A 23,697-nucleotide genomic window follows, 5' to 3' on the forward strand; every position below is an offset into this window, starting at 1 on the left:
GCTGGGAGAAATTCCTGGGAGTTGGTTTTGGGGGAGTGGGGAATGGGGAATGGGAATGGGAAGTTCCGTCCCTGCCAGGAAAACCAAAGCTCTGCTGCAGTGGGTTCCTGTCCTGGAGAATTCCCAGCTGGGAAGAATTCCTGGGAGTTGGTTTTGGGGGAATGGGGAATGGGGAATGGGAATGGGAATGGGAATGGGAAGTTCCGTCCCTGCCAGAAAAACCAAAGCTCTGCTGCAGTGGGTGCCTCTTCTCCACCTGGGAAAAATTAATGGGAATTGGTTTTGGGGGAATGGGGATGGGGATAGGAATGAAAATGGGAATGGGAATTTCCATCCCAATGATCCTGCCAGGAAAACCAAAGCTCTGCTGCAGTGGGTTCCCGTCCTGGAGAATTCCCAGCTGGGAAAAATTCCTGGGAGTTGGTTTTGGGGGAATGGTGAATGGGGAATGGAGAATGGGGATGGGGAATGTTCCTGGAGCAGGAATTGCTCTTTTTTTGGGCACACCTCTGCCGGCAATGTCCCCTGTACCATCCCTGCATTCCTTCCCATGGTAATTCTCCCCCCTGGCCCCCCACCCCACAGCAGTTTGGGATTTTCCCTCTCCCATCCCAGCAGGAGGGATTTTGGGGATGTGCCCGGTTTGGGGGGTCCCTCATTCCCAGTTTCCCATCCCAGCAGGAGGGATTTTGGGGATGTTCCTGGTTTTGGGGGGTCCCTCATTCCCAGTTTCCCATCCCAGCAGGAGGGATTTTGGGGATGTTCCCGGTTTTGGGGGGTCCCTCATTCCCAGTTTCCCATCCCAGCTGGAGGGATTTTGGGGATGTTCCCGATTTTGGGGGGTCCCTCATTCCCAGTTTCCCATCCCAGCAGGAGGGATTTTGGGGATGTTCCCAGTTTTGGGGGGTCCCTCATTCCCAGTTTCCCATCCCAGCAGGAGGGATTTTGGGGATGTTCCCGGTTTTGGGGGGTCCCTCATTCCCAGTTTCCCATCCCAGCAGGAGGGATTTTGGGGATGTTCCCGGTTTTGGGGGGTCCCTCATTCCCAGTTTCCCATCCCAGCTGGATGGATTTTGGGGATGTTCCAGGTTTTGGGGGGTCCCTCATTCCCAGTTTCCCATCCCAGCAGGAGGGATTTTGGGGATGTTCCAGGTTTTGGGGGGTCCCTCATTCCCAGTTTCCCATCCCAGCAGGAAGGATTTTGGGGATGTTCCTGGTTTTGGGGGGTCCCTCATTCCCAGTTTCCCAGCCCAGCAGGAGGGATTTTGGGGATGTGCCCAGTTTGGGGGGTCCCTCATTCCCAGTTTCCCATCCCAGCTGGAGGGATTTTGGGGATGTGCCTGATTTTGGGGGGTCCCTCATTCCCAGTTTCCCATCCCAGCTGGAGGGATTTTGGGGATGTTCCCGGTTTTGGGGGGTCCCTCATTCCCAGTTTCCCATCCCAGCTGGAGGGATTTTGGGGATGTTCCCGGTTTTGGGGGGTCCCTCATTCCCAGTTTCCCATCCCAGCTGGATGGATTTTGGGGATGTTCCAGGTTTTGGGGGGTCCCTCATTCCCAGTTTCCCATCCCAGCAGGAGGGATTTTGGGGATGTTCCCGGTTTTGGGGGGTCCCTCATTCCCAGTCCCAGCAGGAGGGATTTTGGGGATGTTCCCGGTTTTGGGGGGTCCCTCATTCCCAGTTTCCCGTCCCAGCAGGAGGGATTTTGGGGATGTTCCCGGTTTTGGGGGGTCCCTCATCCCCAGTTTCCCCCCAGGATGGTGCAGCAGTTCGGGGTGGACTTTGAGAAGCGCATCGAGGGCTCGGGGGACCAGGTGGACACGCTGGAGCTGTCGGGGGGCGCCCGCATCAACCGCATCTTCCACGAGAGGTTCCCCTTCGAGCTCGTCAAGGTGCGGCTGCCGGGCAGGGCTGATCCTCCCAGAGCCCAGATACCCATTCCCAACTCCCAGTTCCCAATTCCCCATTCCCCATTCCCATTCCCCCTTCCCATTATTCCCATTATTCCCATTATTCCCATTATTCCCATTATTCCCATTCCCCATTCCCAGCTCCCAGATCCCAAATCCCCATTCCCAAATCCCAGTTCCAAATTCCTCATTCCCAATTCCCAGTTCCCAAATCCCAGTTCCCAATTCCTCATTCCCAGATGCCTGTTCCCAAATCCTGATTCCCCATTCCCATTCCCCATTCCCCATTCCCATTATTCCCATCCCTATCCCCATTTCCCCATTCCCAATCCCCATTCCCCATTCCCCATTCCCATCCCCATTCCCATTCCCATCCCCATTCCCATTCCCAAATCCCCATTCCCCATTCCCATTCCCATTCCCCATTCCCATTCCCATTCCCATTCCCATTCCCATTCCCATTCCCCATTCCCAATCCCCATTCCCCATTCCCCATTCCCATCCCTATCCCCATTCCCCATTCCCAATCCCTATCCCCATTCCCCAATCCCAAATCCCATTCCCAATCCCCAATCCCCATTCCCATTATTCCCATCCCTATCCCCATTCCCCATTCCCATTCCCATTCCCATTCCCCATCCCCATTCCCCATTCCCATTCCCATTCCCCATTCCCCATTCCCATCCCCATTCCCCATTCCCAAATCCCAGTTCCCAATTCCCCCTTCCCACCTCCCAGATCCCAAATCCCCATTCCCAATTCCTCATTCCCAAATCCCAGTTTCCATATTCCTGCTCCCAGATCCCCATTCCCAAATCCCAGTTCCTCATTCCTGATTCCCAAATTCCAGTTCCCAATTCCTCATGCCCAAATGCCAGTTCCCAAATCCTGATTCCCCATCCCCATTCCCCATTCCCATTCCCATTCCCCATTCCCCATTCCCATTATTCCCATCCCTATCCCCATTCCCCATTCCCCATCCCCATCCCCATTCCCCATCCCCATCCCCATCCCCATCCCCATCCCCATCCCCATCCCCATCCCCATCCCCATCCCCATCCCCATTCCCCATTCCCCATTCCCCATTCCCATTCCCATCCCCATTCCCATCCCTATTCCCCATTCCCCATTCCCATTATTCCCATCCCTATCCCCATTCCCCATTCCCAATCCACATTCCCCATTCCCCATTCCCATTATTCCCATCCCTATCCCCATTCCCCATTCCCAATCCACATTCCCATTCCCCATTCCCCATCCCCATTCCCCATTCCCCATTCCCCATTCCCATTATTCCCATCCCTATCCCCATTCCCCATTCCCAATCCCCATTCCCCATTCCCATCCCGATCCCCATTCCCATTCCCAAATCCCCATTCCCCATTCCCCATTCCCATTATTCCCATCCCAATTCCCAATCCCCAATCCCCATTCCCCATTCCCCATCCCCATCCCCATCCCCATTCCCATTCCCCATTCCCCATTCCCATTCCCCATTCCCATTCCCCATTCCCCATTCCCCATTCCCATTATTCCCATCCCCATTCTGATTCCCATTCCCATTCCCATTCCCCATTCCCCATTCCCATTATTCCCATCCCTATCACCATTCCCCATTCCCATTCCCATTCCCATTCCCCATCCCCATCCTCATCCCCATTCCCATTCCCCATTCCCATTCCCCATTCCCCATTCCCATTCCCATTCCCCATTCCCCATTCCCATTATTCCCATCCCCATTCCCATTCCCCATTCCCATCCCCATTCCCCATTCCCATCCCCATTCCCCATTCCTATTCCCATTCCCCATTCCCCATTCCCATCCCCATCCCCATTCCCCATCCCCATCCCCATTCCCCATTCCCATTCCCATTCCCATTCCCATTCCCATTCCCATTCCCATTCCCATTCCCATTCCCATCCCCATTCCCCATCCCCATTCCCCATTCCCCATTCCCATCCCCAATCCCAAATTCCTGCTTCCCTGTCCCTGCAGATGGAATTTGATGAGAAGGATCTGAGGCGGGAGATCAGCTACGCCATCAAGAACATCCACGGGGTCAGGTCGGTGTTCCCGGGCACAAATCCCAAATCCAGCCCCTCACGAGCAGGGAATGGCTCTGTGGGGTCAGGGATTGGCTCTGTGGGGTCAGGGAATTGTTCTGTGGGGTCAGGGAATGGCTCTGTGGGGTCAGGGAATGGCTCTGTGGGGTCAGGGAATGGCTCTGTGGGGTCAGGGAATTGTTCTGTGGGGTCAGGGAATTGTTCTGTGGGGTCAGGGATTTGCTCTGGGGGTCAGGGAATGGCTCTGTGGGGTCAGGGAATGGCTCTGTGGGGTCAGGGAATGGTTGTGTGGGGTCAGGGAATTGTTCTGTGGGGTCAGGGAATGGCTCTGTGGGGTCAGGGAATTGTTCTGTGGGGTCAGGGAATTGTTCTGTGGGGTCAGGGAATGGTTGTGTGGGGTCAGGGATTGGCTCTGTGGGGTCAGGGATGGGGTCAGGGAATTGTTCTGTGGGTGTCAGGGAATTGTTCTGGGGGTCAGGGAATGGCTCTGGGGGTCAGGGAATGGATCTGGGGGTCAGGGAATGGCTCTGTGGGGTCAGGGATTGGCTCTGTGGGGTCAGGGAATGGTTGTGTGGGGTCAGGGAATGGCTCTGTGGGGTCAGGGAATGGCTCTGTGGGGTCAGGGAATGGTTCTGTGGGATCAGGGAATGGTTGTGTGGGGTCAGGGAATGGCTCTGTGGGGTCAGGGAATGGCTCTGTGGGGTCAGGGAATTGTTCTGTGGGGTCAGGGAATGGCTCTGTGGGGTCAGGGAATTGTTCTGGTGGGGTCAGGGATTGGCTCTGTGGGGTCAGGGAATGGCTCTGTGGGATCAGGGAATGGTTGTGTGGGGTCAGGGACAGGGAATGGCTCTGTGGGGTCAGGGAATGGTTCTGTGGGGTCAGGGAATGGCTCTGTGGGGTCAGGGAATGGTTGTGTGGGGTCAGGGATTGGCTCTGTGGGGTCAGTGAATGGCTCTTTGGGGTCAGGGAATGGTTCTGTGGGGTCAGGGAATGGCTCTGTGGGGTCAGGGAATGGCTCTGTGGGGTCAGGGATTGGCTCTGTGGGGTCAGGGAATTGTTCTGTGGGGTCAGGGAATGGTTGTGGGGGTCAGGGACAGGGAATGGCTCTGTGGGGTCAGGGAATGGCTCTGTGGGGTCAGGGAATTGCTCTGTGGGGTGGGGCATGTCCCAGTCCTGCTCTGATCCCATCCCAGTCCTGCTCTGACTCTGCTTTTCCCACTCTAATCCCACTCTGATCCCGTTTTCCTGCTCTGATCCCACTCTGATCCCATTTTTTCCTCCTCTACCCCATTTTTCCCCACTCTGATCCTGCTCTGACCCCATTTCCCCCCTTTCCTGACCCCATTTCCCTGCTCTGACCCTGTTTTTCCCCTTTCTGACCCCATTTACCCCCCCAACCCCATTTCCTCCCTTTCTGACCACATTCCCCCCCATTCCTGACCCCATTCCTGACCCCATTCCCCCATTCCTGACCCCATTCCTGACCCCATATCCCCCATTCCCCCATTCCTGACCCCACTCCTGACCCCATTCCCCCATTCCTGACCCCATTCCCCCATTCCTGACCCCATATCCCCCATTTTCCCCTTTCTAACCCCATTCCTGACCCCATATCCCCATTTTAACCCCATTCCTGACCCCATATCCCCCATTTCCCCATTCCTGACCCCATTCCTGACCCCATTCCCCCATTCCTGACCCCATATCCCCCATTTTCCCCATTTTAACCCCATTCCTGACCCCATATCCCCATTCCTGACCCCATATCCCCCATTTTCCCCATTTTAACCCCATTCCTGACCCCATTCCTGACCCCATATCCCCCATTTAACCCCATTTTAACCCCATTCCTGACCCCGTTCCCCCATTCCTGACCCCATTTTCCCCATTTCCCCATTCCTGACCCCATTCCTGACCCCGTTCCCCTTTCCCCCATTCCTGACCCCATTCCCCCATTCCTGACCCCATTTTCCCCATTCCCCCATTGCTGACCCCATTCCTGACCCCATATCCCCCATTTCCCCATTCCCCCCATTTCCCCATTCCTGACCCCATTCCTGACCCCATTTCCCCATTCCTGACCCCATTCCTGACCCCATTTCCCCATTCCTGACCCCATATCCCCCATTTCCCCATTTTAACCCCGTTCCTGACCCCATTCCTGACCCCATTTCCCCATTTTTCCCCATTCCTGACCCCATTTCCCCATTTTAACCCCATTGCTGACCCCATTTTTCCCCATTTCCCCATTTTAACCCCATTCCTGACCCCATTCCCCCATTTGACCCCGTTCCTGACCCCATTTCCCCATTTTAACCCGTTCCTGACCCCGTTCCCCCCAGGACAGGGCTGTTCACCCCAGACCTGGCGTTCGAGGCCATTGTCAAGAAGCAGGTGGTGAAGCTGAAGGAGCCGTGCCTGAAATGTGTGGACCTGGTGATCCAGGAGCTGATCAACACCGTGCGCCAGTGCACCAGTAAGGTACTGGTCTGTACTGGTCTGACACCAGTGACACCAGTGACACCAGTGACACCAGTGACAGGGACTGGTCTGACACCAGTAACACCAGTAACACAGCACCAGTAAGGATCTGGTGATCCAGGAGCTGATCAACATCGTGCACCAGTGCACCAGTAAGGTACTGGTCTGACACCAGTAACACCAGTAACACCAGTGACAGGGACTGGTCTGACACCAGTAACACCAGTAACAGAGCACCAGTAAGGATCTGGTGATTCAGGAGCTGATCAACACTGTGCGCCAGTGCACCAGTAAGGTACTGGTCTGGACTGGTCTGACACCAGTGACACCAATGACACCAGTGACACCAGTGACAGGGACTGGTCTGACACCAGTAACACCAGTAACACAGCACCAGTAAGGACCTGGTGATCCAGGAGCTGATCAACACTGTGCACCAGTAAGGTACTGGTCTGACACCAGTAACACCAGTGACACCAGTGACAGGGACTGGTCTGACACCAGTGACACCAGTAACACAGCACCAGTAAGGACCTGGTGATCCAGGAGCTGATCAACACCGTGCGCCAGTAAGGTACTGGTCTGACACCAGTAACACCAGTGACACCAGTGACAGGGACTGGTCTGACACCAGTAACACCAGTAACACCAGTAAGATAGCACCAGTAAGGACCTGGTGATCCAGGAGCTGATCAACACCGTGCACCAGTAAGGTACTGGTCTGACACCAGTGACACCAGTGACACCAGTGACAGGGACTGGTCTGACACCAGTAACACCAGTAAACCAGTAAGGACCTGGTGATCCAGGAGCTGATCAACACCGTGCACCAGTAAGGTACTGGTCTGTACTGGTCTGACACCAGTGACACCAGTGACACCAGTGACAGGGACTGGTCACACCCCAATAACACCAGTAACACCAGTAAGAGAGCACCAGTAACACCAGGGACACCAGTAACACCAGTAAGAGAAAACCAGTAAGCACCTGGTGATCCAGGAGCTGATCAACACCATGCACCAGTAAGGTACTGGTCTGTACTGGTCTGTACTGGTCTGACACCAGGGACACCAGTAACACCAATGACACCAGTGACACCAGTAACACCAGTAAGGTACTGGTCTGGACTGGTCTGTACTGGTCTGACACCAGGGACACCAGTAACACCAATGACACCAGTGACACCAGTAACACCAGTAAGGTACTGGTCAGCCCAGTAACAGGGACTGGTCAGACACCAGTAACACCAGTAACAGTGCACCAGTGACACCAGTGACGGACTGGTCTGACACCAGTGACACCAGTAACACCAGTAACACCAGTAAGGGATCTCTGGCCACGCCCTTTCCACCCCAAAATCTCCCCCTGGTAAAATTTGGGATCCTGGCTGGGATTTGGGGAATGGGAATCCAAATTTTGGGAATGGGAATCCAAATTTTGGGAATGGGAATCCAAATTTTGGGAATGGGAATCCAAATTTTGGGAATGGGAATCCAAATTTTGGGAATGGGAATCCAAATTTTGGGAATGGGAATCCAAATTTTGGGAATCCCAATTTTGGAACTGGGAAACCAAATTCTGGAAATGAGAAAGCAAATTTTGGGAATGGGAATTATCCCAGTTTTGGAACCCAAATTTTGGGAATGGGAATCCCAGTTTTGGAATCCAAATTTTGGGAATGAGAATCCCAGTTTTGGGAAACCAAATTTTGGGAATGGGAATCCAAATTTTGGGAATGGGAATCCCAGTTTTGGGAAACCAAATTTTGGGAATGGGAATCCAAATTTTGGGAATGGGAATCCCAGTTTTGGGAAACCAAATTTTGGGAATGGGAATCCCAGTTTTGGGACTGGGGATTCCCAAGGGTGAAATTCCTGCAGCCCCAGAGCAGGAATTCGGGGAATTTTGGGATTTTTGGAATTTTGGAAATTTTGGGATTTTTGGAATTTTGGGATTTGGGAATTTGGGGGAATTTGGGATTTGGGGTTTTTGGGATTTGGGGTTTTTGGGATTTGGGGATTTGGAATTTTGAGATTTGGGAATTTGGGGGTTTAGGAATTTGGGGATTTTGGGGTTTGGGAAATTTTTGGGGATTTTAGGATTGGGGAATTTTGGGGATTTTAGGGTTTGGGATTTTGGGGATTTTAGGATTGGGGAATTTTGGGGATTTTGGGATTGGGAATTTTGGGGATTTTAAGATTGGGGAATTTTGGGATTTGGGATTGGGAATTTTGGGGATTTTAAGATTGGGGAATTTTGGGGATTTTGGGATTGGGAATTTTGGGGATTTTAAGATTGGGGAATTTTGGGATTTGGGATTGGGAATTTTGGGGATTTTGAGATTGGGGAATTTTGGGATTTGGGAATTTTGGGATTGGAGAATTTTGGGAATTTTGCGATTTGGGAATTTGGTGGTTTGGAAATTTGGGGTTTTTGGGAATTTGGGTTTTTTGGGATTTGGGGTTTTTGGGAATTCAGGGTTTTTGGGATTTGGGAATTTGGGGAATTCGAGGTTTTTGGGATTTGGGGTTTGGGGATTTTGGGGATTTTTGGGAATTCGGGGTTTTTGAGATTTGGGGATTTGGTCATTTGGGGGTTTTGGGGATTTGGGATTTGGGGTTTTTGGGATTTGGTAATTTGGGATTTGGGGTTGGGGTGCTCCCGCTGGGTCCCAGCTCTGGTTCCTGTCCCAGCTGGGCTCGTACCCGCGGCTGCGGGAGGAGACGGAGCGCATCGTGACCACGCACATCCGCGAGAGGGAGGGCAAGACCAAGGACCAGGTGAGCCAGACCCGGCCTGAACCCGGCCTGAGCATGGCCTGAACCTGGTCTGAACCCGGCCTAAACCTGGCCTGAACCCGCCCTGAACCCGGCCTGAACATGGCCTGAACCTGGTCTGAACCTGGTCTGAACCTGGTCTGAACCCGGCCTGAACCTGGTCTAAACCCGGCCTGAACCTGGTCTGAACCCGGCCTAAACCTGGCCTGAGCATGGCCTGAACCTGGTCTGAACCCGGCCTGAGCATGGCCTGAACCTGGTCTGAACCCGGCCTGAGCATGGCCTGAACCCGGCCTAAACCTGGCCTGAGCATGGCCTGAACCTGGTCTGAACCCGGCCTAAACCTGGCCTGAACCCGGCCTGAGCATGGCCTGAACCTGGTCTGAACCCGGCCTGAGCATGGCCTGAACCCGGCCTAAACCTGGCCTGAGCATGGCCTGAACCTGGTCTGAACCCGGCCTGAACCTGGCCTGAACCTGGTCTAAACCCGGCCTAAACCTGCCCTGAACCTGGTCTGAACCTGGTCTAAACCTGGCCTGAACATGGCCTAAACATGGCCTGAACCTAGCCTGAACCTGGTCTAAACCTGGCCTGAACCGGCCCTGAACCTGGTCTAAACCTGGCCTGAACCTGGTCTAAACGCGGCCTGAACCTGGTCTAAACCTGGCCTGAACCGGCCCTGAACCTGGTCTAAACCTGGCCTGAGCATGGCCTGAACCGGCCCTGAACCGGCCCTGTACCTGGCCTGAACCTGGCCTGACCCGGCCTGAACCTGGCCTGAGCATGGCCTGAACCTGGTCTGAACCCGGCCTAAACCTGGCCTAAACATGGCCTGAACCTGGCCTGAGCATGGCATGAACTCGGCCTAAACCTGGCCTAAACATGGCCTGAACCTGGCCTGAGCATGGCCTGAACCGGCCCTGAACCTGGCCTGAACCTGGCCTGAACCGGCCCTGAACCTGGTCTAAACCCGGCCTGAACCTGGCCTGAACCTGGTCTGAACCCGGCCTAAACCTGGCCTGAACCTGGTCTAAACCCGGCCTGAACCTGGTCTGAACCTGGCCTGAACCTGGACTAAACCTGGCCTGAACCTGGCCTGAACCCGGCCTGAACCTGGCCTGAACCTGGCCTGAACCTGGTCTAAACCTGGCCTAAACCTGGCCTAAACATGGCCTGAACCTGGCCTGAGCATGGCCTGAACCTGGTCTGAACCCGGCCTGAACCTGGCCTGAACCTGGTCTAAACCCGGTCTGAACCTGGTCTAAACCTGGCCTGAACTGGCCCTGAACCTGGCCTGAGCATGGCCTGAACCTGGTCTAAACCCGGCCTGAACCGGCCCTGAACCCGGCCTGAACATGGCCATAACCTGGCCTGAACCTGGCCTGAACCTGGCCTGAACCCGGCCTGAACATGGCCTGAACTTGGCCTGAACCTGCCCTAAACCTGGCCTGAACCTGCCCTAAACCTGGCCTGAACCTGGTCTAAACCTGGCCTGAACCTGGTCTAAACCTGGCCTGAACCTGCCCTGAACCTGCCCTGAACATGGCCTGAATCTGCCCTAAACCCGGCCTGAACATGGCCTGAGCATGGCCTGAACCTGCCCTAAACATGGCCTGAACCAGCCTTGAACCAGGCCCAAATCTGCCCTAAACCTGCCCTAAACCTGGCCTGAACCTGGCCTGAACCTGTCCTAAACAAACCCTGAACCAACCCTAAACTTTCCCCAAACCCAGCCCCAGGTGAGCCCCAAACCCAGCCCCAGGTGAGCCCCAAACCCCAATCCCAGCCCCAGGTGAGCCCCAAACCCCAATCCCAGCCCCAGGTGAGCCCCAAACCCAGCCCCAGGTGGGCCCCAAACCCAGCCCCAGGTGAGCCCCAAACCCCAATCCCAGCCCCAGGTGAGCCCCAAACCCCAAACCCAGCCCCAATCCCAGCCCCAGGTGAGCCCCAAACCCCAATCCCAGCCCCAGGTGAGCCCCAAACCCCAAACCCAGCCCCAGGTGAGCCCCAAACCCCAAACCCAGCCCCAATCCCAGCCCCAAACCCAGCCCCAGGTGAGCCCCAAACCCCAAACCCAGCCCCAGGTGAGCCCCAAACCCAGCCCCAGGTGAGCCCCAAACCCAGCCCCAGGTGAGCCCAGCCCCAGGTGAGCCCCAAACCCCAATCCCAGCCCCAGGTGAGCCCTGACCCCAATCCCAGCCCCAGGTGAGCCCCAAACCCCAAACCCAGCCCCAGGTGAGCCCCAAACCCCAAACCCAGCCCCAAACCCAACCCCAGGTGAGCCCAGCCCCAGGTGAGCCCCAAACCCCAATCCCAGCCCCAGGTGAGCCCCAATCCCAGCCCCAGGTGAGCCCCAAACCCCAAACCCAACCCCAGGTGATCCCCAAACCCCAAACCCAGCCCCAGGTGAGCCCAGCTCCAGGTGAGCCCAGCCCCAATCCCAGCCCCAGGTGAGCCCCAAACCCCAAACCCAGCCCCAATCCCAGCCCCAAACCCAGCCCCAGGTGAGCCCAGCCCCTCCCCAGCACCCCAAATTTCACTCCCCACGTTCCTCTGCCCCGCTCAGATCCTGCTGCTCATCGACATCGAGCTCTCCTACATCAACACCAACCACGAGGATTTCATCGGCTTCGCCAAGTGAGTCTCTCCCAAATCCCCAAATCCCCAAAAATCCCAAACCCCCAAAAATTCCAAATGCCCAAAAATCCCCAAATAATCCCCAAATAATTCCCAACCCTTGGGGTTTCCTTTGGGGTGGATCCCAGGGATTTTTCCCGCTCTTCTCCAGCCCAAATTTTGGGAAGTTCCCAAATTCCAGTTCAGGGCGGCACCTCCCCCTCCTTCAATTCCCACCCTCCTCCTCCCCTTTTTTTTTTTTTCTTTTTTTATTTTTTTCCTCTTCCCTTTTTTCCCTTTCTCTTTCCCCCCCCCCTTTTTTTTTTTTTCTCTTTCCCTTTTTCCTCTTTCCCCTTTTTTCCTCTTTCCGCTTTTTCTTTTCCCGTTTTTCTCTTTTCCCCTTTTCTTCTCTTTACCGTTTTCCTCTCTTTCCCCTTTTTTCCTCCCTTCCCATTTTTTTCCTCTTCTCCTTTTTTCTCTCTTTCCTCTTTTTCTCTTTCCCCTTTTTTCTCTCTTTTCCCCTTTTTTCTCTCTTTCCCCTTTTTTCCTCCCTTCCCATTTTTTTCCTCTTCTCCTTTTTTCTCTCTTTCCTCTTTTTCTCTTTCCCCTTTTTTCTCTCTTTTCCCCTTTTTTCTCTCTTTCCCCTTTTTTTCTCCCTTCCCATTTTTTTCCTCTTTCCACTTTTTCTCTTTCCCCTTTTTCTCTCTTTTCCCCTTTTTCTCTTTCCCCTTTTTCTCTCTTTCCCCTTTTCCTCTCTTTCCCCTTTTTCCCCTTTTTCTCTTTCCCCTTTTTCACTTTCCCCTTTTCCTCTCTTTCTCCTTTTTCTCTTTCCCCTTTCCTTCTCCCTTTTCCTCTCTTTCTCCTTTTTCTCTCTTTCCCTTTTTTTTGTCTATTTTTTTCTCCCTTTGTTTTTTCCTCTTTCCCTTTTTTTCCTCTTTTTTCCCCTCTCTTCCCCTTTTTTCTCTCCTCCATCTCGGTCCTGCTCTCTGCTGTTCTGGATCCATCTCCTCTCCTGTCCTGTCCCAGCTGTTTCACTGAGTCGCCCGTGGCCAGCGCGGCCACCGCGGCCAGCGGGTGGGTACCGGCCAGCCCGGGGCAACTGGGAGAACTGGGGCAACTGGGAGAGCTGGGGAATGAGAGCTGAGCTGGGAGAGCTGAACTGGGAAATGAGAGCTGAACTGGGAGAGCTGAACTGGGAGAGCTGGGGAACTGGGAAATGAGAGCTGAACTGGGAAATCGGAGCTGAGAGAACTGGGGAACTGGGAAATGAGAGCTGAACTGGGAGAGCTGAACTGGGAGAACTGGGGAACTGGGAAATGAGAGCTGAACTGGGAGAGCTGAACTGGGAGAACTGGGGAACTGGGAAATGAGAGCTGAACTGGGAGAGCTGAACTGGGAGATTGGAGCTGGGAGAGCTGGGGGAACTGGGAAATGAGAGCTGAACTGGGAGAGCTGAACTGGGAGAGCTGGGGAACTGGGAAATGAGAGCTGAACTGGGAGAGCTGGGAGATGAGAACTGGGAGAGCTGGGAGAACTGGGAGAGCTGAACTGGGAGAGCTGGGGGAACTGGGAAATGAGAGCTGAGCTGGGAGAGCTGAACTGGGAGAGCTGGGGAACTGGGAAATGAGAGCTGAGCTGGGAAATTGGAGCTGGGAGAGCTGGGGAACTGGGAAATGAGAGCTGAGCTGGGAGAGCTGAACTGGGAAATGAGAGCTGAACTGGGAGAGCTGAACTGGGAAATGAGAGCTGAACTGGGAGAGCTGGGGAACTGGGAAATGAGAGCTGAGCTGGGAGAGCTGAACTGGGAGAGCTGGGGAACTGGGAAATGAGAGCTGAGCTGGGAAATTGGAGCTGGGAGAGCTGGGGAACTGGGAAATGAGAGCTGAACTGGGAGAGCTGAACTGGGAGAGCTGGGGAACCTGGGAAATGAGAGCTGAACTGGGAGAGCTGAACTGGGAAATGAGAGCTGAACTGGGAGAGCTGAACTGGGAAATGAGAGCTGAACTGGGAAATGAGAGCTGAGCTGGGAGAGCTGAACTGGGAGAGCTGAACTGGGAGAGCTGGGGAACTGGGAAATGAGAGCTGAACTGGGAGAGCTGAACTGGGAGAACTGGGGAACTGGGAAATGAGAGCTGAGCTGGGAGATTGGAGCTGGGAGAGCTGGGGAGCTGGGAAATGAGAGCTGAGCTGGGAGAGCTGAACTGGGAAATGAGAACTGAACTGGGAGATTGGAATTGGGAGAGCTGGGAGATGAGAACTGAGAGAGCTGAACTGGGGCAACTGGGAGAGCTGGGGGAACTGGGAAATGAGAGCTGAGCTGGGAAAGCTGAACTGGGAGAACTGGGGCAACTGGGAGAGCTGGGAGAGCTGGAAGAGCTGGGGGAACTGGGAAATGAGAGCTGAACTGGGAGAGCTGGGGAAACTGGGAAATGAGAGCTGAACTGGGAGAGCTGGGGAAACTGGGAAATGAGAGCTGAACTGGGAGAGCTGGGAGATGAGAACTGGGAGATTAGAGCTGGGAGATTAGAACTGGGAGATTAGAGCTGGGAGAGCTGGGGGAACTGGGAAATGAGAGCTGAACTGGGAGAGCTGGAGAAACTGGGAGAGCTGGGAGAGCTGAACTGGGAGATTGGAACTGGGAGAGCTGGGAGATGAGAGCTAGGAGAGCTGAACTGGGAGACTGGAACTGGGAGAGCTGAGAGATGGGAACTGGGAGAGCTGGGAGAGCTAGGGGAACTGAACTGGGAGGTGATAGCTGAGAGAACTGGGAGATGAGAGCTGGGAGATTAGAACTGGGAGAACTGGGAGAGCTGGACTGGGAGAACTGGGGTAGTTCCTGCTCGGGGCTGGGAACTGGGAGCTTGTCATTGGATTTGGGATCCTGGAGCTTCTGCTCCCAGTTCAGCTCTGGGATTTGGGATCCTGGAACTTCTGCTCCCAGTTCAGCTCTGGGATTTGGGGTCCTGGAGCTTCTGCTCCCAGTTCAGCTCTGGGATTTGGGATGCTGGAGCTTCTGCTCCCAGTTCAGCTCTGGGATTTGGGATGCTGGAACTTTCTCCTCCCAGTTCAGCTCTGGAACTGGGAACCAGGGAGGTTTTCCTTTGGATCTGGGGTTTAGGGAGTTTCTTTTCCCAGTTCAGCTCTGGGATTTGGGATCCTGGAGTTTTTCCTTTGGATTTGGAATCCTGGAGCTTCTCCTCTCAGCTCAGCTCTGGGATTTGGGATCCCCGTTTATCTCTGGGATTTGGGATCCCAGTTCAGCTCTGGGATTTGGGATCCCAGTTTATCTCTGGGATTTGGGATCCCAGTTCAGCTCTGGGATTTGGGATCCTGGATCTCCTCCATCAGACCTGGGACCCAGAGCCTCTCCTCTGGATTTTGGGATCCAGGTCATTTCCCCTCCCAGCTCAGCCACACCCAGGGATCCAGGCAGGGCCCCCAAATCAGGGTGGGTGTGTCCCCCAGAACCCCAAACCTGCAGAATTCCAGAGCCTGCCCCGGGATCTGCTCTGCCCCTCCCTCCTCCACTTCCCAAAATTCCCAATTTTTTTCTGTTTTCCCCCTTTTTTTTCCCCCCAGTGCTCAGCAGAGGAACACACAGACCAACAAGAAGAGAGCAATCCCCAACCAGGTACAGCCAGAATTCCTGATCCTGCTGGGATTCCCACTGGGAATTCCTGATCCTGCTGGGATTCCCTTTGGAAATTCCTGATCCTGCTGGGATTCCCATTGGAAATTCCTGTTCCTGCTGGGATTCCCACTGGGAATTCCTGATCCTGCTGGGATTCCCACTGGAAATTCCTGATCCTGCTGGGATTCCCACTGGGAATTCCTCATCCTGCTGGGATTCCCACTGGAAATTCCTGATCCATTCCTGCTGGGATTCCCTTTGGAAATTCCTGATCCTGCTGGGATTCCCACTGGAAATTCCTGTTCCTGCTGGGATTCCCACTGGGAATTCCTGATCCTGCTGGGATTCCCACTGGGAATTCCTCATCCTGCTGGGATTCCCACTGGGAATTCCTCATCCTGCTGGGATTCCCACTGGAAATTCCTGATCCATTCCTGCTGGGATTCCCACTGGGAATTCCTGATCCTGCTGGGATTCCCTTTGGAAATTCCTCATCCTGCTGGGATTCCCACTGGAAATTCCTGATCCATCCCTGTTGGGATTCCCACTGGGAATTCCTGATCCTGCTGGGATTCCCACTGGGAATTCCTGATCCATTCCTGCTGGGATTCCCATTGGAAATTCCTGATCCTGCTGGGATTCCCACTGGAAATTCCTGTTCCTGCTGGGATTCCCACTGGGAATTCCTGATCCTGCTGGGATTCTCTTTGGAAATTCCTGATCCTGCTGGGATTCCCACTGGGAATTTCTGATCCTGCTGGGATTCCCATTGGAAATTCCTGTTCCTGCTGGGATTCCCACTGGAAATTCCTCATCCTGCTGGGATTCCCTTTGGAAATTCCTGATCCTGCTGGGATTCCCATTGGAAATTCCTGATCCATCCCTGTTGGGATTCCCACTGGAAATTCCTGATCCTGCTGGGATTCCCATTAGAATTCCTGATCCATCCCTGTTGGGATTCCCACTGGAAATTCCTGATCCTGCTGGGATTCCCTTTGGAAATTCCTGATCCTGCTGGGATTCCCACTGGAAATTCCTGATCCTGCTGGGATTCCCACTGGAAATTCCTGATCCATCCCTGCTGGAATTCCTGATCCTGCTGGGATTCCCATTGGAAATTCCTGATCCTGCTGGGATTCCCACTGGGAATTCCTGTTCCTGCTGGGATTCCCACTGGAAGTTCCTGATCCTGCTGGGATTCCCACTGGAAATTCCTGATCCATCCCTGCTGGAATTCCTGATCCTGCTGGGATTCCCATTGGAAATTCCTGATCCTGCTGGGATTCCCACTGGGAATTCCTGATCCTGCTGGGATTCCCTTTGGAAATTCCTGATCCTGCTGGGATTCCACTGGAAATTCCTGATCCATCCCTGTTGGGATTCCCACTGGAAATTCCTGATCCTGCTGGGATTCCCACTGGGAATTCCTGATCCTGCTGGGATTCCCATTGGAAATTCCTGATCCTGCTGGGATTCCCATTGGAAATTCCTGATCCTGTTGGGATTCCCACTGGAAATTCCTGTTCCTGCTGGGATTCCCACTGGAAATTCCTCATCCTGCTGGGATTCCCATTGGAAATTCCTGATCCTGCTGGGATTCCCACTTGGAATTCCTCATCCTGCTGGGATTCCCACTGGGAATTCCTGATCCTGCTGGGATTCCCACTGGAAATTCCTGATCCTGCTGGGATTCCCACTTGGAATTCCTCATCCTGCTGGGATTCCCACTGGAAATTCCTGATCCTGCTGGGATTCCCACTGGGAATTCCTCATCCTGCTGGGATTCCCACTGGAAATTCCTCATCCTGCTGGGATTCCCACTGGAAATTCCTCATCCTGCTGGGATTCTTGATCCATCCCTGTTGGAATTCCTGCTCCCTGTTGGAATTCTTTGTTGAAATTCCTGTTCCCCATTGGAATTCCTGCTCCCTATTGGAATTCTTGTTTCCTGTTGGAATTCCTGCTCCCTATTGGAATTCTTGTTTCCTGTTGGAATTCCTGCTCCCTATTGGAATTCTCTGTTGGAATTCCTGCTCCCTATTGGAATTCTCTGTTGGAATTCCTGCTCCCTCCTCATTGAAATTCCTGATCCCCATTGGAATTCTCTGTTGGAATTTCTGTTCCCTATTGGAATTCCTCTTCCCCATTGGAATTCTCTGTTGGAATTTCTGTTCCCCATTGGAATTCCTCTTCCCCATTGGAATTCTCTGTTGGAATTCCTGCTCCTGTTGGGAATTCCTGTTGGAATTCCTGCTTCCAGTTGGAATTCCTGCTCAGCATTGGAATTCCTGCTCCTCTTGGAAATTCCTCTTGGAATTCCTTCTCCCCATTGGAATTCTTGATTCCTGTGGAATTATCTTTTGGAATTCCTGCTCCTGTTGGAAATTCCTGTTGGAATTCCTTCTCCCCATTGGAATTATTGATTCCTGTAGAATTATCTTTTGGAATTCCTGATCCCCATTGGAATTCCTGTTGGAATTCCTGTTCCTTCCCCATTGGAATTCCCAGGATTCCAGGATGTCCCAAGGTTATTTTTGGAGTCCCTGCAGGAATTTTTGGAGTCCCTGCAGGAATTTGGGAGGAGCAGCAGCAGCCCTGCCCCTCCCCCCTGGCTCCCAAGTGGAATTAATGAATTAATTAATTAACAGATGAATTAACAGAATGATCATTAATAGCATGTAACGGGTTTTCTTCTGCTGTTTTTCTGCTTTTTCCTCCCTTTTTATTTATTTTGATTTCCTGCTTCCTGCTCTGGCACTTCCTTCCTGTCCCACCTCCTCTTCCTGCTTTTCTTTCCTTTTTTTTTTTTTTTTTTAATTTTCTTTTTTTCTTTTTTTTCCTTTTTTTTTTGCTTTCTTTTTCCTTTTTTTTTTGCTTTCTTTTTCCTTTTTTTTCCTTTTTTGTTTCTTTTTTTTTCCTTTTTTTTTTCTTTTTTTGGTTTTTTTTTTCCTTTTTTTCCCTTTGTTTTTCTTTTTCCTTTTGCTTTTTTTGCCTTTTTTCTTCTTTTTTGCTTTGTTTTGCTTTCTTTGCTTTTTTTTGCTTTTCTTTTTCTTTTTTTTCCTTTTTTTTCTCCTTTTTTTTCCTTTTTTTTCTCCTTTTTTTTTTCCTTTTTTTTCCTTTTTTTCCTTTTTTTTTTTCTTATTTGCTTCTTACTTGCTTTTTTGCTTTTTTTGCCTTTTTTTTTTTGCTTTTTTTTGCTTTTCTTTTTCTTTTTTTTTCCTTTTTTTTCTCCTTTTTTTTTTTGTTTTTTTTTTCCTTTTTTCCTTTTTTTTTTCTTTTTTTTTTTTCTTATTTGCTTCTTATTTGCTTTTTTGCTCTTTTTTTCCTTTTTTTTTCTTTTTTTTTCTTTTTTTTGGCTTTCTTTTTGCTTTTTTTGCTTTTTTTTTTGCTTTTTTTCCCTTTTTTTTTTCTTTTTTTTCCCCTTTTTTTCCTTTTTCCTTTTTTTTTTTTTTTTTTGTTTGTTTGTTTGTTTGTTTTTTTGCTTTTTTTTTTCCCTTTCCCCCCTTAATTTTGCACGCCCAAAGGGGGAGATCCTGGTAAGTACCACAGAGTGGGAAAAACCCCCCAGCCCTGCCTGGAATTCCCAAAAAAAATCCCAAAATCACCCAGGATGGAGGATGGGAAAAAAAGGGGAGGTGAAATTCCCAGAAAAAAAAAAAATTTAAATTTGAATTTGGGGATTTTGGGGTGGGAATTCCAAATGCTGGGATTCAAATCAATCCTGGCTTTCCAAAATTTTGGGAAGCCAAAATTTTTTATTTTTAACCCAAATCTGTGGCAGGGTGAGATTTCCCATTCCTTCCTTTGGGAATTCATTCACCCCCCCCAAAATTCCCTTTTTTTGGGGGTGATTTGAGACTCTGCCAACCCCAGAATTCCTTGGAATTTTCTTGGAATTCTGGAACCAAAATTCCTCCCTCCTGGGGCAGCAATTTTTGGGATCTGAGCAATTCCAGGAACATGGAAATGTCTGAGAAGGAATCATTTCCAAACTTCCAATTTGGGATTTTTAAAAAAAATTTTTTTGGGTTAATTTTGGGTTAATTTTGGGGATTTACAGCCCCCTCCCCAATTTTCCCCCTGTGCAAGAAAATCAGATTAATGCAGTAGGTTTTATTATTTATTTATTCATTATTTATTTATTATTTGTTCATTCATTCATTATTTATTTTTTTTTAAATTTATTTATGTATTTGTTTATTTAATTATTTATTTATTATTAACATTTTTTATTCCTCCCCAAAATCCAGATTTTTCAGACATTTCTATTTCCTCTCATCAAAATAATATTCCCAAAAATATTCCTGGAAAAGCCCAAAAAACCCCCCAAAATTCCAGGCAGGGCTGGTTGAGGGTCGGGATTGGGATGGGAAGGGGGAGAGCAGGGAATTAATTGGGAATTAATTGGGAATTAATTTGGGATGGGGGCTCCAAAACCAGCCCAGAATTCACCAAAATCTGTGGGTTTTAAAGGAAATTCCTTAAAAATTGCCTGAAATTCCCCAAATTTGCTTAAAATTCCTTCCAATAATTCCCAATAATTCTCTGAAATTACCTGTAATTCTCTGCAATAATTCCCTGAATAATTCCCAATAATTCCCAGTAATTCCCTGCAATAATTCCCAGTAATTCCCTGCAATAATTCCCAATAATTCCCTGCAATTCCCTGCAGTAATTCCCAATATTTCCCTGAAATTCCCTGCAATTATTCCCAATAATTCCCTGCAACTATTTCCAGTAATTCCCAATAATTCCCTGCAGTTCCAAATAATTCCCTGCAATAATTCCCTGAAATTCCCAATAATTCCCTGCAATAATTCCCTGCAGTTCCCTGCAATAATTCCCATCAATTCCCTGCAATAATTCAATGAAATTCCCAATAATTCCCAAAATTTCCCTGCAATAATTACTTGAAATTCCCTGCAATAATTCCCTGAAATTCCCAATAATTCCCTGCAATAATTCCCTGCAGTTCCCTGCAATAATTCCCATCAATTCCCTGCAATAATTCAATGAAATTCCCAATAATTCCCAAAATTTCCCTGCAATAATTACTTGAAATTCCCTGCAGCAATTCCCAACAATTCTCAATAATTCCCAATAGTTCCCTGCCATAATTCCCAATAATCCCTGCAATAATTCCCAATAATTCCCTGAAATTCCCTGCAAAAATTCCCAAAAATTCTCAACAATTCTCTGCAATAATTCCCTGAAATTCCCTGCAATAATTCCCTGCAGTTCCCTGCAATAATTCCCAACAATTCCCAATAATTCCCTGAAATTCCCTGCAATAATTCCCTGCAGTTCCCTGCAATAATTCCCAGTAATTCCCAATAATTCCCTGCCATAATTCCCTGAAATTCCCTGCAATAATTCCCAATAATTCCCAATAATTCCCTGCCATAATTCCCTGAAATTCCCTGCAATAATTCCCAATAATTCCCTGCAGTTCCCTGCAATAATTCCCAACAATTCCCAATAATTCCCTGAAATTCCCTGCAATAATTCCCTGCAGTTCCCTGCAATAATTCCCAGTAATTCCCAATAATTCCCTGCCATAATTCCCTGAAATTCCCTGCAATAATTCCCAATAATTCCCTGCAGTTCCCTGCAATAATTCCCAATAATTCCCAATAATTCCCTGAAATTCCCTGCAATAATTCCCTGCAGTTCCCTGCAATAATTCCCAGTAATTCCCAATAATTCCCTGCAATAATTCCCAATAATTCCCAATAATTCCCAATAATTCCCTGCAATAATTCCCAACAATTCTCTGTAATAATTCCCAACAATTCCCTGCAGTTCCCTGCAATAATTCCCAGTAATTCCCAATAATTCCCTGCAATAATTCCCAACAATTCCCAGCAATCCCTGGGCTCTCCCCCCTCCCCCCTCCCTCAGCTCCACCTCTCTCCTTCCCCTCCCCCCCAGAATTCCCAGGTGGTTCCTGCTGGGAATTGGGAACAGCCCCAAAATCCCAAACCCCCCAAAATTCCAGGGGGGGGGGGGGAACCCAAAATTCCCGTGGGAGCCACCAGGGGGTCCAATTTAACCCCTTCTGTGCCTGCTACCCCCAGAACCCCTCACTAACCCAGGGTGGGGCAGGGGAACCCCAAAAAAGGGTCCTGGGAGGGAATTCCCAGTTTTGGGAAGGGAATTCCCAATGTGGGGGAAGGGAATTCCCAGTTTTGGGAAGGGAATTCCCAATGTGGGGAAGGGAATTCCCAGTTTTGGGGAGGGAATTCCCAGTTTGGGGAAGGGAATTCCCAGTTTGGGAAGGGAATTCCCAGTTTTGGGAGGGGAATTCCCAGTTTGGGGAAGGGAATTCCCAGTTTGGGGAAGGGAATTCCCAGTTTGGGGAAGGGAATTCCCAATGTGGGGAAGGGATTCCCAGTTTGGGGAGGGAATTCCCAGTTTGGGGAAGGGAATTCCCAGTTTTGGGAGGGGAATTCCCAGTTTTGGGAGGGGAATTCCCAGTTTTGGGAGGGGAATTCCCAGTTTGGGGAATTCCCAGTTTGGGGAAGGGAATTCCCAGTTTGGGGAGGGAATTCCCAATGTAGGGGAAGGGAATTCCCAATGTGGGGAAGGGAATTCCCAGTTTGGGGAAGGGAATTCCCAGTTTTGGGAAGGGAATTCCCAGTTTTGGGGAGGGAATTCCCAGTTTTGGGAAGGGAATTCCCAATGTAGGGGAAGGGAATTCCCAGTTTTGGGAAGGGAATTCCCAGTTTTGGGAGGGGAATTCCCAGTTTTGGGAAGGGGATTCCCAGTTTTGGGAAGGGAATTCCCAGTTTGGGGAAGGGAATTCCCAGTTTTGGGAGGGGAATTCCCAGTGCTGGGAAGGGAATTCCCAGTTTTGGGAGGGGAATTCCCAATGTGGGGAAGGGAATTCCCAGTTTTGGGAGGGGAATTCCCAGTTTTGGGAAGGGAATTCCCAGTTTGGGGAAGGGAATTCCCAATGTAGGGGAAGGGAATTCCCAGTTTTGGGAAGGGAATTCCCAATGTGGGGAGGGAATTCCCAGTTTGGGAAGGGAATTCCCAGTTTTGGGAAGGGAAATCCCAGTTTGGGGAAGGGAATTCCCAGTTTGGGGAGGGAATTCCCAATGTAGGGGAAGGGAATTCCCAATGTGGGGAAGGGAATTCCCAGTTTGGGGAAGGGAATTCCCAGTTTTGGGAAGGGAATTCCCAGTTTTGGGGAGGGAATTCCCAGTTTTGGGAAGGGAATTCCCAATGTAGGGGAAGGGAATTCCCAGTTTTGGGAAGGGAATTCCCAGTTTTGGGAGGGGAATTCCCAGTTTTGGGAAGGGGATTCCCAGTTTTGGGAAGGGAATTCCCAGTTTGGGGAAGGGAATTCCCAGTTTTGGGAGGGGAATTCCCAGTGCTGGGAAGGGAATTCCCAGTTTTGGGAGGGGAATTCCCAATGTGGGGAAGGGAATTCCCAGTTTTGGGAGGGGAATTCCCAGTTTTGGGAAGGGAATTCCCAGTTTGGGGAAGGGAATTCCCAATGTAGGGGAAGGGAATTCCCAGTTTTGGGAAGGGAATTCCCAATGTGGGGAGGGAATTCCCAGTTTGGGAAGGGAATTCCCAGTTTTGGGAAGGGAAATCCCAGTTTGGGGAAGGGAATTCCCAGTTTGGGGAAGGGAATTCCCAATGTGGGGAAGGGAATTCCCAGTTTTGGGAAGGGAATTCCCAGTTTGAGGAGGGGAATTCCCAGTTTGGGGAAGGGATTCCCAGTTTGGGGAAGGGAATTCCCAGTTTGGGGAAGGGAATTCCCAGTTTTGGGAAGGGAATTCCCAGTTTTGGGAGGGGAATTCCCAGTTTGGGGAAGGGAATTCCCAGTTTTGGGAGGGGAATTCCCAGTTTGGGGAAGGGAATTCCCAGTTTGGGGAAGGGAATTCCCAGTTTGGGGAGGGAATTCCCAGTTTTGGGAGGGGAATTCCCAGTTTTGGGAAGGGAATTCCCAGTTTGGGGAAGGAAATTCCCAGTGCTGGGCTCTGGGATCTGTCCATGGGGTGCTGGAGATTTGGGGTTTGGGGATTTTGGGGTTTGGGGGTGTCAGAGCTGTGGGGTCCCTGCTGTTCCCAGCTGGATTTGGGGAGCTGGGAATGCTCCAGGTGTGACCCCACAGCTGCTGTGGGGTGGGACCTGCTGGGGATCACCCCAAAAATCCCCCAAAATCCCCAAAAATCCCCAAAAATCCCAGTGTGGGATTGTCCCTGTG

The 23,697-nt window shown here is 51.0% G+C and overlaps 1 protein-coding gene across 3 annotated transcripts in view; it reads left to right on the forward strand.

Annotated features, from left to right (window-relative positions):
- The window catches only part of DNM2 (dynamin 2), a 67,817-nt gene that overhangs the window by 27,390 nt on the left and 16,730 nt on the right, over positions 1-23,697 (forward strand). For 2 of the 3 annotated variants that reach the window (XM_056510109.1, XM_056510108.1), the window contains exons 8-14: positions 1,757-1,892; positions 3,907-3,974; positions 6,317-6,455; positions 9,149-9,235; positions 11,799-11,869; positions 15,428-15,479; positions 19,004-19,015. In XM_056510109.1, the coding sequence (XP_056366084.1) occupies positions 1,757-1,892; positions 3,907-3,974; positions 6,317-6,455; positions 9,149-9,235; positions 11,799-11,869; positions 15,428-15,479; positions 19,004-19,015 (565 nt within the window). The remainder of the gene's footprint in view (positions 1-1,756; positions 1,893-3,906; positions 3,975-6,316; positions 6,456-9,148; positions 9,236-11,798; positions 11,870-15,427; positions 15,480-19,003; positions 19,016-23,697) is intronic. The other variant, XM_056510110.1, reaches the window with a different exon arrangement.

This window comes from Oenanthe melanoleuca, chromosome 25 (assembly GCF_029582105.1).
Source record: "Oenanthe melanoleuca isolate GR-GAL-2019-014 chromosome 25, OMel1.0, whole genome shotgun sequence".
Taxonomy (NCBI): Eukaryota; Metazoa; Chordata; class Aves; order Passeriformes; family Muscicapidae; genus Oenanthe; species Oenanthe melanoleuca.